At 47.3% G+C, this 15,083-nt stretch overlaps 1 protein-coding gene across 1 annotated transcript in view; it reads right to left on the bottom strand.

Moving 5' to 3' along the window:
- CD82 (CD82 molecule) overlaps positions 1-13,457 on the bottom strand; it is a 14,145-nt gene extending 688 nt beyond the window's left edge. The window contains exons 1-6 of the mRNA XM_010011268.1: positions 13,364-13,457; positions 9,901-10,025; positions 8,488-8,562; positions 3,630-3,737; positions 536-727; positions 175-258 (exon numbers count right to left, since the gene is read on the bottom strand). Coding sequence (XP_010009570.1) covers positions 175-258; positions 536-727; positions 3,630-3,737; positions 8,488-8,562; positions 9,901-10,023 — 582 coding nt within the window. The 5' untranslated portion in view covers positions 10,024-10,025; positions 13,364-13,457. The remainder of the gene's footprint in view (positions 1-174; positions 259-535; positions 728-3,629; positions 3,738-8,487; positions 8,563-9,900; positions 10,026-13,363) is intronic.
- Positions 13,458-15,083: the final 1,626 nt, after the last annotated feature.

The following is a 15,083-nucleotide window of genomic DNA, read 5'->3' on the forward strand; positions in this document are numbered from 1 at the left end:
TTTGTTCAGTTTTAATCTAAGCCATGAAAGCATCAGTACAAAGCTCCAGGTGGACACAACCAAAGCTAGAACTGCACTGCCATTAAACCAGGTGTCTATTACCACTAAAAACAGCTTTGCCTTTAAGAGTCTCCATGGTAGGACAGTACAGGTTCACATCCAGGAGTGACTTACCTCTATAACAGCAACACCAGTGCAGACCCCAAGAATGACACCAAGGTTGTCCTTCAACCACTGCTCTACACCATCCATGCATCCCTATGCAGAAAATAGGGAAGGAAGTATGAATTGAAGGATCTCAAGACTGAAAATCCATAACACATCTCCTTGTCCATGCAAGGATTATCCCAGTTACTTCTGTACCAAGTATCACAGTAGCTCTAGCAGGAAAGGGCAGGATCCCTGTCTCCCCTATCAGAATTTTCACAGGTATTTTAAGCAAGACTGACATGAAAACAACACTAAATAACTCCAGAGGAACAAAGACAAGGTAAATTCAGTGGAAACTTCACAGGGCCCAGACGTACACACTCACCTGCTGATGAACAGGCCAGTCAGCATACGTCACAGTGTCGTTGGTGGGGACATCCAGATTACAGAAACCAGTATCTACCTGAAAATCCTTGGAGCTATTGGAGCAGGAGCAAGGATATGCAGTCATGCTTTGGTTGATAAGAATCTCATTGTTTTCCCAGTCCTTTGCTCCAGTCCAGCCACAGCAGGCAATCTGATAAGCAAAAAGAGATCATCGTGGTCTTACACTTTGCACTGGTAACATACTGCATATGAAGACAAACAGGCAGTAGAGGTAGAAGTAAAAAGGAGTTCTCTGTGTGACAACAGCCAGGTCATACAGTTTGCATGAATTAGTGATGTTAGAACACCACCCTGGTTACCAGATGACAACCTATGCATGGGGTTGTCCAGAAGACAGGGGCTTTATTTCCTCTGCTAGCAAGACAAGTTAAAGGGCCACTTCTAGCAGCCTTTGAGCTTAGTAAACTAGAATATGCACAGGTCATCCATAGAGTTCTAGTGCACCAGTCATGCTAGAATATGAATCCTTCACAAGCCTTACTGCATGAGGCATAGATACTCAGATTTTAGCAGGCCATACAGCTTGACATTGATTCTACAGAGTACAATCTTTTGCAGACTAAATACTAGCAAACCTCATCTTATTTCCAGGTGACAGTGCCGAAAAGAGGGGAAAGTAACAAAGACATTGCTGGTGGGTCAGCTGGAAGAGGGCAGTTGGCCTGTATGACATGTTTGAGAGGTGTTTTTCAGTCCCTCCAGTTCACTGCCAGCAGATTAATTTGGTGAGGGTGCCACAAGGAAGGCAAGAGATTAATGTGTTGACAAGACAACACAGGTATTCAAAGACATCTCAAAAGGATGGAGCAAGGAGCTGGATGGTCTCTTCTCCCAACTAACAAGTGACAGGACAAGAGGAAACGGGCTCAAGCTGCACCAGGGGAGGTTTAGATGGAGCTGAGGAACAATTCCTTGTCCAGAGGGTGCTCAGGCATTGGAACAGGCTGCCCAGGGCAGTGCTGGAGTCACCATCTCTGCAAGTGTTCACACACTGTGTAGATGACACCATCAGTGCCAGGGGTTAGTGGTGGCCTTGGCAGTGCTGGGGAATGGTTGGACTTGATGATCTTGAAGGTCATTTCCAACCCGTTTGGTTCTATGATCACTACCTAGTCATCTTCCATAGCGATGCCACTTCCAGAGGCTTAAATGGTAAGAGTTGATTTTTCTCTGAGTAACACACATCTTTGATCAGACACTAAGCATTGAATTGCCATGTTCTGGTTCCCAACTGCAAGGTACCACTGATCTGAGCTGTGGCCCCCGGGGGGACACCAGCAGCCACCGCACGATGGCGTCAACATGCCACCGAGCCCCAAGGAGTCACTGAGTTCACATCCACATGGCTGCAGCTGGGACTGGCTGGAAGATGGGACCAGGGAAATTTTCCATGAGAAGAAACATTTACATTCCTATATAGCCACGTGATAAAACTGCAGTTGCTGGAGGGGAAAGCACATCGGGAAGTCCAGCAAAGATAGCCTGAGAGCTGGGCTTTTTCAGCCTGGAGAAGAGAAGGCTCCGAGGAGACCTAGTGACAACCTTCCAATACCTAAAGGGGCCTACAAGATATCTGGAGAGGGGCTTTTTAGAAGGGCCTGTGGTGACAGGACAAGGGGAATGGCTTTAACCTGCCAGAGAGGAGATTGAGATGAGCTCTGAGGCAGAAGCTCTTCCCTGTGAGGGTGCTGAGGCGCTGGCACAGGGTGCCCAGAGAAGCTGGGGCTGCCCCATCCCTGGCAGTGTTCAAGGCCAGGTTGGACACAGGGGCTTGGAGCAACCTGCTCTAGTGGAAGGTGTCCCTGCCCGTGGCAGGGGTTGGAAGTGGATGAGCTTTAAGGTCTCTTCAACCCAAACCAGTCTGGGATTCTGTGATCTTAAGCATGGATCCTAGTGCTTACAAGGTGGAACAGAGCAGAAGATCATCAAACTTGAGGTGGAAATTTAGGGGAAAATCCCTCCCTGCTCAGAAGGAAGAGTAATGTTTCAGTCTGACGTCAGGGACATGAGAGCGGATGTGCAAACAGCTGAACACCCACACCAGAATAAGCATTTGGTTTCCAAACAAGAGTTGAAGATCCAGACTCTAGAAGGAGCTTCCTCTACCTCACAGAGGTTTGGGCTTTTAACTGCAAGCTGGTCTATGAACAACCACCCCATTTCAAATGCTAACTCCAGTGTATGAGAGGAACTAGGGTCCTAACACTTGACTTCTCCACCTCTACAAAACCTTCTTCTTCTGTTCCTACACAAAAGAAAGGCTCAAGCATGATAGTCCACAGTAGACTCGGGCTTCTCTTGGGTCCACTAGCAACTACAGTGATAAAACATAAATCATTCCCTCTCCAAGGAGGAGAAATACTGCAAGTCAGTGTTTTGCAGACTGAAGAACAGACATAAGAAAACCACTCGTACTTACTACACATCAGTCCCATGCTGGGCATGTATTTAAGCACAACAGCCAGCTCTCAAGCTTATGGTTTGGCAGCAAACAGCTATGATGACTCCAGTGTGCCTGAACACTGACCTAGTTGCTCAAGTGCTGACCCTGATGCTAAAACAGAAACCATAGGCAGTTGGATGGCTCCCAAGAACACTGACACTTGCAGAAGAGCCATCACAAGCAAGTGATACGCACCAAGCAGTAAGGCAGGAAGTGCTGCTGACGTGCCTTGCAGTAAATATGCACTGTGGCTTTCACTTAGGCTACTATTCTGGAGGCCCTGCAGACAGAGAGAAGTGTCGGGGTGCCATCTGTTAAGCCAGATATATCAGGCTATGCAGCCAATACTAGCTAGTCCTAACAGCCAGAATATGGGAATGTTCTGGGCTTTTATCTTGCAATAGCAAACAAGACAGTTTTCTAGTCTGCAGGCATCAAACCTCACACTCAACTGTGTAGATCAGCCAGATCAATGACCTATAGTACTGCCTCTTGCAATACCTGCTTCCTGTCCTCAGCCTAGTTTTAAAGGCCACTGACTGCACTGACAAAGAGCACCATCTGCCTCTTGCTGACCCCCATGACTCACCTGGGTTTGAACATAGTCCCATGCATCTTGCAAGTTCCTCTCATCATCATTCCAAGGGTTGTATTTTTCAATCAGACTTCGAACTATGCGGGACAGCTCTTCCTTCAGCTGGCAAAGAAAACAGGCCGGAGAGTTAGTCAATTCCTTGGAGCCTTTTCTTTAGGGCTTAGGGTACATGCCGCTTTGGTCACAGAAAAACCCAAAGCTAACTGTATGTTGTGGTTTAACACCAGGACACCGCAAAAAGTAACACATAAGGTGATATATACAGCCTCTGTCTTGAAGGGAGGACAAGACAGCAGCTTTGCTATGCAATACAACAGCCAAAGAACCAGTACTTCCCAGCAAGTCCTTACCTAGGCACAGAGAAAGGCTGCAAACCTGGCAAGCAACAAGGAAACAGAAGGTGGTATGGTTATCCTGGTAAGACACAGGCTGAAGAAGTGCTGCCTGCCCCAGGTGAGACAGAGGCGAAAGCTAAGTGCAAGCTGAAGGACAACACTGCCTTAAGTACTCATAGGTAATGTTATCTCTAACCTTGCACTGCAAGGGAGACTCTGGCCCAGGATCTCAGTCACTGCAGGTCTTCTCCACGACACAGGGAAGGTCTGAGTCACTGTGCTCCTGTGTGCAGCTGGGTTTTGACACACAGCTGGTGGAAACTTCCCTTTTTCACAAGGCATTGATCTGCCTCTCCCCAAACTCCTACAACTGCTGCTTCTATATTAAGACAGGAAGCACTACAACTGCCTAAACTGTTCATTATCAGTCTTCTCATAAAGCTCAGGTGTATGAAATCATCCCTTCGCCCCCATTCCTTATCATATTCACACCACCTCGCAGTTTGAGGAGAGGTGCAAGATACCACCACCAGACTCCTTCACCTTCTTCCTCCCACCTCCTTCTGACACTCTTCTCAGCCAGCCTGTACACAAAGATAGCTGCTACTACTAAGGACAGACCCAGATCACAAAAGGCTGGAGAGAAGCATCACTAGATTGTTTCAGGGATAGGACAGAGTTACATCAGCCTGAGCACTAGGATGCTCCCATCCTGTGTATTTTGTCTGTGGTGCTACAGCATATTTCAGGTCAGTGGAAATGGTTTTTCCCTTTCCTGCTACTGTTAAGCATGCAAATGACCATGGCAAACCCACAGACACCCAGCAAGACTACTGTTAAGAGAAGGTTCTCTATATCAGCAACTCTTCTTCCCAGGAAGATTGCAGCTCAGGTCACTGGGATCAGCTGTGTCAGGCCAGACAGATGGGAGCTGCATGGTCTTTCTTCTCATGATGTCTAGCTCTTCCCCTTTTAATTACTTCGCTTCCCCTTTTCCTTCCCTGCAAACCAAGGCAACCTGACCTGGTTCTCACTAATGAGATTGGCCTTAGCTGCTACCATAAGCCTTATCAGTTACTGAACCTCTGAGTTCCCACCCTCACACTCCTGCTCCACATGCAGAGGGGGGCAAGGAGAGCTGGGCTTGTCATCCTACCCTGGGTCCATCTAGCCCCTTAGCTATTAGGCCAGAGGGATCCTAGTGTCACTTCTGCATGAATCCAGGCAGTGCCTCTGTTCTCCATCCCAGGAGAAGCAGAGAGACAGGGTCTGAACTAGATGTGCTCAATCACAGCTGCATAGGGAAACTGTACGTCTGCTCTTCCTCGACTCTCACACAAGAACAAGCAAGAAGCCTTACAAACAACTGTGGTTTCAAAAGGTGAGGCATTTCAGTTAAACTCAGACTTCCTCAGGTGTTTCAGGAAGTAACTGGAGAAAGGGGGAATGTTGTGAAAACAATAGCCCAGCTCTGGAGAGCACAGACAGAGGCAGCTTGTTCACACAGGCTTACCTGGCAGAGCAGCCTAAAGGGGAAACACAGGCACATGCAGCTGATCACTGAAAGAGCAATGAGCTAGAAAGGCATATTGAACACTTGGGCAAGCTTTCAATATCCTATTTTCACCCACTTAAGGCCTGTCAGGACCCAGTGTTGTGTGGATCATGATTGCTACCCTTGCTTTCTGCTGCTTCCCAGCCCTAGCCTGGTGTCAGAAGACACAACCCCAGCACCCCAGAGCAGAAACATTCAAATCCAAAGCACCACAAAGCCACAGACCTCTGGCAGAAAGCAGCAAGGCTGCCAGTCTTCCCTTCACACAGGCTTACTGAAGAGGGAGCTGGGGAAAGCTGAACACCAGAGGCAAGAGCACAGGTCTTTGGTTCCAGTATTGATCACAGAATGAATTGTGCAGGCTTCTTCCACTGTCAGACACCATCTCAGTCGCTGTCTGACACTCAAGCTACATCTTTCCTCCAGCATTCATTAGCATCTAGCCTACACACCAAAATAAGCTCAAAAACACAGGAGAGGGCTCTCACCCCCGCAGTCACTTCAGATTCTGACACTCATGAATAGCCCATAGCCCCAGACAAGTAGCTGCACGCAAACACACAGGCCTGTTTGCTGCAAACAATAGCTAGCAAGGAGGGTAATTCCCCAAAGACCACTGCTCTGCTTTGCTCAAGCCATTTAGAGCCAAGCTGCTCTGTGACCTTGCCCAGGCTCTCGCACGTATAAGGGCTTGTGACCCACTAGATGTAGGTGAGCATCAACAGTGAGTTCACAAAGCACAAAGCCATTTGAGACATTACTATTTTTGTTGTCCCAAAAAAACCCCACCCCACAGTTTCGGTTGCCAACAGATGCAGGGAAATGGGTGTTGCATCAACATCCTCCCTGTAGTTCTGGGCAATTCCAGTCTGAAGGGGCATTCCTCTAGCAATGCCCATGGGGGAGGCAAAGCAGCAGCCTTCCTGTCAGAGACTCAGCCTTTTACAGTTGCATTAACTCTATTTCAGCATATTTTCATATATCAGGGTGGGGATTTTAGCAATGAAAAGGAATAAAGACTCCAACAAAAAAAAACCTATCCAGTCAATCTGTAGCAGCCAAGCAGGAAAAGGACATGTAGAGAGGAGTACAATAACAACCCTGTCTACTGCAGTGCAGTAATAAATACTTCGGTTACAAGAAGCAGAGGAGCAAGTATCACCCTGCTATATTCTGGATCCACTCTTGTAATTCCTTGTTTTATATCTAACCACGTTCCTGACGTTAGAAAGAAATAAACACAAGGAACACAATAGACATGCAGGGGCTGGATCCTGAGTAGTTTAATTTGCTTTTCACTCTACTAGATGACGTACATCAAGTGAAGCAGAGCGACATGCACAGCATCACTGAAGCGCAGCCACCGCGCAGTGTATGGGAGGTTTCAGCAAAGACCTTCCTGAAACAGTTCTTCTTAGTGCTCTAGGCAGGGACTTCAGAGGATGTCCAAAATAAAAGGGCTCTAGAAGAGCTTTTCCATGAGTTTTGTTCACTGGGCATCTGCTCAAAGCCCATCTCTGCCCATCATTCTGCTGGATCCATACAAATGGTGATCTCAGCCACACCAGCTCCAAGGGCTACGCAGAAAACCCCCAGCACTTTCTTTCTCCCCTTGGTCTGACTGAGGTTCAAATGAAGAACTACAGCTCAAAAGCTGGAGTTTTCTAGAGCAGAGTGACAGCTGGAAGAGAAATACCAACAGAGGTACGGAATTTCATGGTCTGCAATAGTCACATTTCCCTGTTGCAGGGGAATGCCCATCCCCACACATCCTCCTCTGCATTAGTCAGAACTGTGCGTTGAGAATCAGCAGCTTGTTTAAAGCTCTACCTTTACACACCAGTTAGCCAACGTTTCAGTTTCTCCTGCAGCTCCAGCCAGCCCAGAAAGCAAGCTGTGTTCACATTGCCAAGGAACCCAGCCAACAACTGCTCACAGGCAACACAGCCCCTTGTACAAAGCTCATACCAGCTACACCCGGGGCAGGCACCTTCACCTCACTCTCAAACTTCACCACCAGGCTCCATCCATAACTTCCTCAACCACTTGCTTTGTAAACCCTCCTAGCAGGAGGGTTGGCTTAGGAGAAGCAAGCACAGCAGTGCAGTGGTATAGATATACAGCTATGTGGTAAAGGACAGGGTTATCCAAAACTGGAACAGCAACATGCACACTGGGACAGAAGGCAGCAGGGTCTCCACAGTCATAACTTGCTCCCAGTTTAGCTGTCAAACAGCTGGAGGCCTGACTGGGCACTGCCTGGCCAGTGAACCTATAGTCAGAAGAGGCTGTTGCAATGCACTCGAGTAGCTCAAAGGTTATTCCCTTTATGCTACCAAGCCTATTGGACCTCTAGAAGCTGCACTGAAACTGCATTCCTGACAAAGAGATCCACTTCAAAATGTTAAACCACTTGGCTTCAAGCTCAAACTGCAGTACAGGAACTGTCAGATACTTGGGGTTGCTCTTGGGGAAAGAGGGCAGTTCTTCCAAGGAGAGCTTCACATACAGACGCAGAAGGACTGAAAGGATGGAACACGATGACACAAGGAGGGAGGCCAGGCAGAAAAGCAATCACTTGGGCTGGTAACCCCTCAAGGCACAAGTGATGGCAACACAGCAGTAATCACTGCTACTACATGCCCAAATAGTAGTCTACAGCAGGATCAAGAGGAAATGTGGTCAAAAGCCTTCCAGGAATTTCTTTTTGCTATTCCCACTACCCAAAAATAAAGCCTGCATACCAAACAGAGCTTCATAATCCTTGAGAAAGTAGCGCTACTGAGACTGGCAGATAGACAAGCAGAAAACTGTACAGCAAAGCTGCTGAGCTGGGGTAGAGGAAGGAGAATCCAGTTCTGCCAGTTAATAGTACAGCCCAGTTTGGAAGAAAGAATTTCCAGGTGTCTCCTATGCCCCCAAACCAAGACCAAGGAAAACATGCACAGTAAGAAATACTTACCGTTTCCTTCTGGAAGTAGATGACCAGTCCAGCAGCAACCTGAGTTATGAGGATTATCATCAGGCAGGTGAAGTACTGGAAACAAAGAAATAGGTGACCACTATCAGTCTTTAGAACGGTCTGTATACAACAGCACAGGTTTTAGCAAGATTTCATACACAAGAGAAGTCACAACATTGAGCCAACACCTTTGTCAACAGAGAAGCTCTGCTACCAACAGTGCTCTCCCCAGTAAAGGGCAAGCATCTACATCAGACCAGCTCACTTCAGCATTCAACTGCTTTTAAGGAAAGCTTGTCATGTGAGGTTAAACAGTGGTGGCTACTACCACTACAGTCACAACATTGAGCCAACACCTTTGTCAACAGAGAAGCTCTGCTACTAACAGTGCTCTCCCCAGTAAAGGGCTTAAGTACAAGCATCTACATCAGACCAGCTCACTTCAGCATTCATCTGCTTTTAAGGAAAGCTTGACATGTGAGGTTAAACAGTGGTGGCTACTACCACTACATTAGGAGATGCTCCTAATACCAGGGCACACAGAGTGGCCATACCTGGTTTCCTACACACGTGTACTCTGAATAAGCAGGAGTCTAGTAGCAGGCTGAGATACACGAAGCTAGTGTCATCCCATCCATCACAGACAGAAAATTTCCTACAGATGTACCATTTGAAGACAGGCCCTGATGTACAGGACACTCCTAGTCAAGGGAAAATGGCTTTAAACTGAAAGAGGGAGATTGAGATGAGCTCTGAGGCAGAAGTTCTTCCCTGTGAGGGTGCTGAGGCGCTGGCACAGGGTGCCCAGAGAAGCTGTGGCTGCCCCATCCCTGGCAGTGTTCAAGGCCAGGTTGGACACAGGGGCTTGGAGCAACCTGCTCTAGTGGAAGGTGTCCCTGCTCATGGCAGGGGGTTGGAACTGGATGAGCTTTAAGGTCCCTTCAACCCAAACCATTCTGTGATTCTGTGAAGTCTCTCTTGACTCCTGCACCCTCCACAGAAGCTGAACTTGTCCTGCAGCACAGCAGGACACTGTCACTCTTCTCTCTCACTCCCTTGATACTTGTTCCTTGCATCACTGAAAGCACAATACAAACTGGGAAGTTGGGGATGGATGGGCGAGGAGATGAAGTACAGGGTCACCTCCTCAGTTGGTAGTCCTCAACCCACTGTTGGCAGAAAGCATCAGTGACCTCCTCTCCCATTTCAAAGTTTTTAGCTCACCATCAATGTCTGAGCAACTTTTGCTGCAGCCTTTTGACTGCTGGAGAATATAATGTGCAAATTAAGAACTGGATCCAAGTTGACCTGGCACAAGTACCATCCCCAGGAGACCTGAGCCCCAGCTACAATCCAACAGATAGTTTGCAAGCATTAAAGGCTGGCTGTAAAACATAGCATGAATTCTCTCACCAGACCCAAGAGACATCGGATTTCATTGACTGCTCCAAGACAGCCCAGGAAGCCCATCAGCATGGTGAGAGCCCCAACACCAATGAGGATGTATGCACCAGTCTTCAAGGAGGGAGATGACATTTCTGTAGGGGCCAGGAGAGGAAACAAGATTAGCTACTGACAAAATCTACATCTGCCATCACCATTTAGAGAACTGCACCTCTATCTACTTATAATAGTCCGTGGTCTTCTACGAAGGGACTGCACAGAGGCAGGTTGAACATGGAGGCAGAAAGCTGGTTCTGGGTGTCTTCTGATGAAGAAAGACTTTCAAAGCCAACCTGCAGGTCTCCATTATTTCAGAGCCTGGGACACTCAAGGTCACTCCAAACAACTGAACCTTGTTGGATAAAGTTAGCTGCTGGCTGGATTTTTAAGTCCCTCATGAATGCACTCTGAGTGAGAGGAAGATAAAGCACGTTCCACTCCACAACTACTGCCTATTTGCTTCAATTCCTTTTGCTATCCTTCAGGGAAGTGTTTTTTCAGGTCATAAAACCCCTTTTTGGTTTGGCTTTTCACTTTAGTGCACTACTCCTTGTTCCAGCCATTCTGTTTTTAGTTATCCACTTGCAGTCAGTGCACAAACTCTATGCAGCAAGAGCTACAGCTAGTGTTGAGCATAGGCGACGTGACAGATTACTTGACAAGTCAGTGTGAATGGCTTGTGGCCAGGCACTCACTGTGGGCTGTTGCAGCACTTGTGTACAACTACCTGCAAATAGAGGCTATTCCAGCATCAAAACACGTATCATGCCCAAATTAGCTGCTCTTACATATCCTCCTATATGCACACAATAGCTATCCCCTGTTACTGTGTCTGCAATAACCGTACTCTTGAACACTCAAGAGAGGTTTTCAAGCAATTTTAGGTACTATTATTTCAGATATGCTGGTGCTGCCAGTCCTCTCCTCTCAACATTTAGTACTGCAAGCCACAGAAGAAACACACTCTTACATTTGGGTTGGTCACAAGACTGGAGGGAGCAAGCATTGTGGCATAGAAGTTTAAGAGACACTCTGGCTAGGAATAGTAACCAGAAACCTCATTTATCATTAAAAGACATTATTAAACCTGCAAGCTGAGCGGTGTATGGGGATTCTGGGCATCCAGTGAGTAATAAAAACAATGTTCCTAGAGCTCAGCATTTAGTTTCCTGGACAGAAGTCCCAGAAGACAAGCTTCCTCTGAGCTCCTGAAATAGGTTAAGAGACAGTAACCAAATCCAGACTAATGCTCTCCCACCTAACACATCCCCTCCTCCCCTTCTGATACCTGGTGAGAGTCATCAGCTTCCAAACTGTTTCCCTAGAACATGCTGAGCAGAAGAAAATGACCAGTTACCAAAGACAATGAACCAGAGCTGTTTGTCACACAGGTCACTTCATTTCCATGCCAGACTCTCCCTGGCTGGACCACAGCAACCAGTATCCTGCTACTCCTTCTCCACCAGTCCTGGGACTCTTTCTGTGCAGTTAGAAGCTGATATTGCAAAGCCTTTACTGAAGCAGCAGCTTTGCAGGAGTGGCCTTCACAAGACTACACTATTCCCTCTCCCAAAATCTGCTCAGCCAGCATACAAGTGAGCCTGAGTTGCAGCACCTCCAAAATGCTAGAAAGGAGTTGCTTAGTCAACTTAGAGAAGAGAAAAAGGTATTTCCAACTCAAAAACCCTTCAGAGAAGTGGCAAAGGGACCAGAGCCATTGCTCCTCTTCTCAATACATCTTGTCTTGCAAGAGAAAGCTCTGTTGGCAGGATGATTCCTGCTCTGTTTGCTGCTGCTCCGTGTTTTCCCCTGCGCTGGGCAGGCGGCCAAGCAAGTACAACAGGCTCCTTTGGCAGGGCTGGAGTGCCCTGCTGTGCTGAGCTCCCTCCCTGATGCCTGGGTTACTAAAGCAGAGGGAAAGAAGGGCAAGGCCTGGGAAAGGAAGCAAGGGGCAGGGAGAAAGAGCTGATACTGGAAATCTCCAGGAAGGAAGCTAAATCCTTCAGTGCTCCATTAGCAGAGATACTGGGTAAAATGGGAACAAGCAGAGCCAAGCTGAGGGACTTCGTACTTCCACAAGTGATAGTAGCACTCATCAGCCCTGGGGAAACAGCTGCTGGCCCGCTGGTACTAAACATGCCTCAGACTGTGAATAGCCAGGCCCTGATAAGCTCTTTTTGGCTCCCTATATTAGAAGTGTGTTTCTGCTCATGCCCCCACTTTATTAACAAACACTTCTTGTTGTGCTTCTTGCCCTCCCAGTACTGCAGGAGTAAGCCAGATGCCACAGCACAGCAAACAGAGCAGCAGTATCTGTGTGTATGGCATTAGTGGGAGTGTTGTTTCCACACAGCACCTTCCAAAGCCAGGCTGGAGCATTCAGGAGGACTTGGGACACAGATAAACCCCTTTGCAGTGGAGCTGGGAACAGGGCAATGAATGCCATTACTGCAGTGTGCAGGCAGCCCTCCTGCAGCATCTGACGCTGGTGCCAGAGTCAGCAATGCTGGAGGTAGTGGCATTGAGTAACCAGACCAGCCAAGCAGAAAAGTTGTTTGAAACCCCCTCTAGAACAAAGCCCAAAGGAAGCAGAGCTTGTGAAAGATGGAGCTGAGCTACTCATTTGGTGAGAGGCCACTTCCAGCTCTGCAAAGCCCAGGCTCTGCTAAGCCAGCTCAGGCTTTTGGGTTGTTGTAGAAAGCAGACCTTCTGTTAAGACTCAAGTCGATGCTGTTGGCTGACTTAGAGGAAGGAAACAAGCTACCACCTACCACCTGCAGGGACACAAACCACTTCTGATGGGCAGGCTAAGTCTCATGAAGCATGTATAAATCAAGTATGCTTTAGAAGTCACGCACTGAAGACTTCACAGACCCATATCTTCTACCCCCCCTCAGATCTACATCTTGTACTGCTTATAGACAAACATACTGTCTCCTTTCAATGTACATTAAGCATCATAAAACCAGGTACTTTCTTGCTTTGGCATTTAAAACAGTCAAATTGAAATAGATCATTACAGAAAGCGGTGGGAGCATAGGGGACTCTGACAGAAAAACTACATTAAGGCATTGGGGGCCTTTGGACACTATGGTAATAAGGAGGCTGTTGTGGAAACACAGAGCATGCAGTGAAGATAGGATGAAATACTAGCCCTTATGTTTAAGTTGAAGGATTTGGATTGTTGGGTGAAGAGGCAATGGTCTGACCCTGGTGTTGTAATCCACAAAACTAGGAGGAATGCTGTGTCTCCAGGGTTGTTCCCTTTCTCCCTTTCCCCGATAGGGTCCCATCGTGCTATACACCATGTTACTGCTCAGGTCACAGACCATACACAGAAGTATTGCTGTCCCTAGACTACATCATGGTCAAACACAGCCCCTGACTAGAGGCAGTTCAGAAGGAGAAATAACATGAAGAAACATGGGCTTACGTAGAACAGCGATGAAACTGGTTTTGTCAGCCAGAATCCATATCCCAAACCCCAGGATCACAGCACCCAGGATCTGAAAGAGCAAGAACAAACACATTAACTGGCTTATTAGTTTAGACAAAGAAGATGCAGCAGTCTCCATACTTCCAGAGTAAAAACAACCATCCTTTTGGTGTTCCCAACCATCTTCCCCATGGCATCCTCCCAGAGTAAACAGGATTAGCACAACTCCAGGAAGAGCACCTCAGCCAGCTGCACAGGAGCCCCAGGTTCTGCTCGGCAGTCCTTCACACAGTACTTCAGTAGTACATGATGTTGTATTGGAGGACTGTTTGGAACTGTCTGAGGAAGAGCCTCCCTGCTGCTAGAACCTTGTTGTCAGGAGCAGAACGTAAGCACGACGCTTCTGTGAAGAACTGAGGAAGGCCAAACACATCTAGCATCTGATTTTAAAGATGTTTTTGGAATACAGAAATCCCTGACCCTACGGGACCAGGCTTCAAGCCAGCTGCCGAAGAATTAGATATCTGGCAGCTGGAACCTTCCCAGGAAGGAAATCTTTGTCTTGTCAGGCTCTGTTTTAACAGTATGGCTGCAACCCACAAATGCAATAAAGCAGCAGCGTTTACTTTGTGTGCAGATTCCCATGAGTGAAGTGCTTTTCCCCTTCCAAAGCCCAAGCTTAGGCAGTTTGGCTTGGTCACTACAGCACAATACCCCAGGCCCCCAAGCCAACACATCCGATGACCAACAGAGTCAAGCATTATGAAACATCAGCCATGGCCTCTGCCTTGCTCACCACAGTCTTATCCAGGGCAAGGATTAGTAGAGCAATATGTCCCTGTGAGGACTCAGCTGAATCCAGACATTGAATTGAGAAGGCAAAAGACATACAGTTTTCCCATATCATTTTGAAGGGAGGATAGGGGAAAAGCATGCTCTGTTTTAGCTTCTAGGTATCACCATGCTCTATAGTACACTGTGAGGTGTTTGCAAGTAGATGACACCAGATCCCGAACAAGGATGAGAGCACCTTTACACCCATAATAAAGTGAGTTGAGAAGCCTTTAAGTCTTCAGGTTTGGAAAGAAGCTGAAACTTGTGCTGTTCAGCCAACAAGAGGCAAAGGCTGGAAACCACTTGTCAAGCAAAGATCTAAGACACTGAAAGAACAAGAGAAGGACAAGGAGTGCAAGTGAGATGCCTCCAGAGGACATGAACTGCAACCAGCAGTTCTTACACCAGCAGGATTTCAAGATAAGATAAAGTAAAATACTGAATAAACCAACAGAGCTGAAGAGAGATTGCAATTCTGTGCTTTGCTAGAGAACGTTCTGATACTTGGGAGCCAAGGGAAAAGCCAAACCACCACCCTAAGCAAGCTGGCAAAGAGGGTTGTATGGACAGGCACCAGCTCCACATCTTGCAAGTTTACACTATGCTTCAGCTCCTCATACAGAGCAGCTTTTCTGAGCAAAGATAAAGCAACAGTCTGAAATAAGCTGCTTGCAAGCTTTTCTGGCGTGGCAGAGGACACAACATGTATCTAGCTCTGGGGACAGGATTAGAAAGTCACCAGGCAAGTTCCTCATCTAGGAAGATGGATGAAGAAGACTGACAGCTGCAGGAAAGATGTAGCTGTTGTATCCCAGAAAAACATCATCATCATCATAATAATAATGGTAAGATGGCAGTAACAGTAATAATAATAATAATAATT

Source organism: Nestor notabilis, unplaced genomic scaffold, assembly GCF_000696875.1.
Source record: "Nestor notabilis isolate BGI_N333 unplaced genomic scaffold, ASM69687v1 scaffold9740, whole genome shotgun sequence".
In the NCBI taxonomy this organism is placed as follows: domain Eukaryota; kingdom Metazoa; phylum Chordata; class Aves; order Psittaciformes; family Psittacidae; genus Nestor; species Nestor notabilis.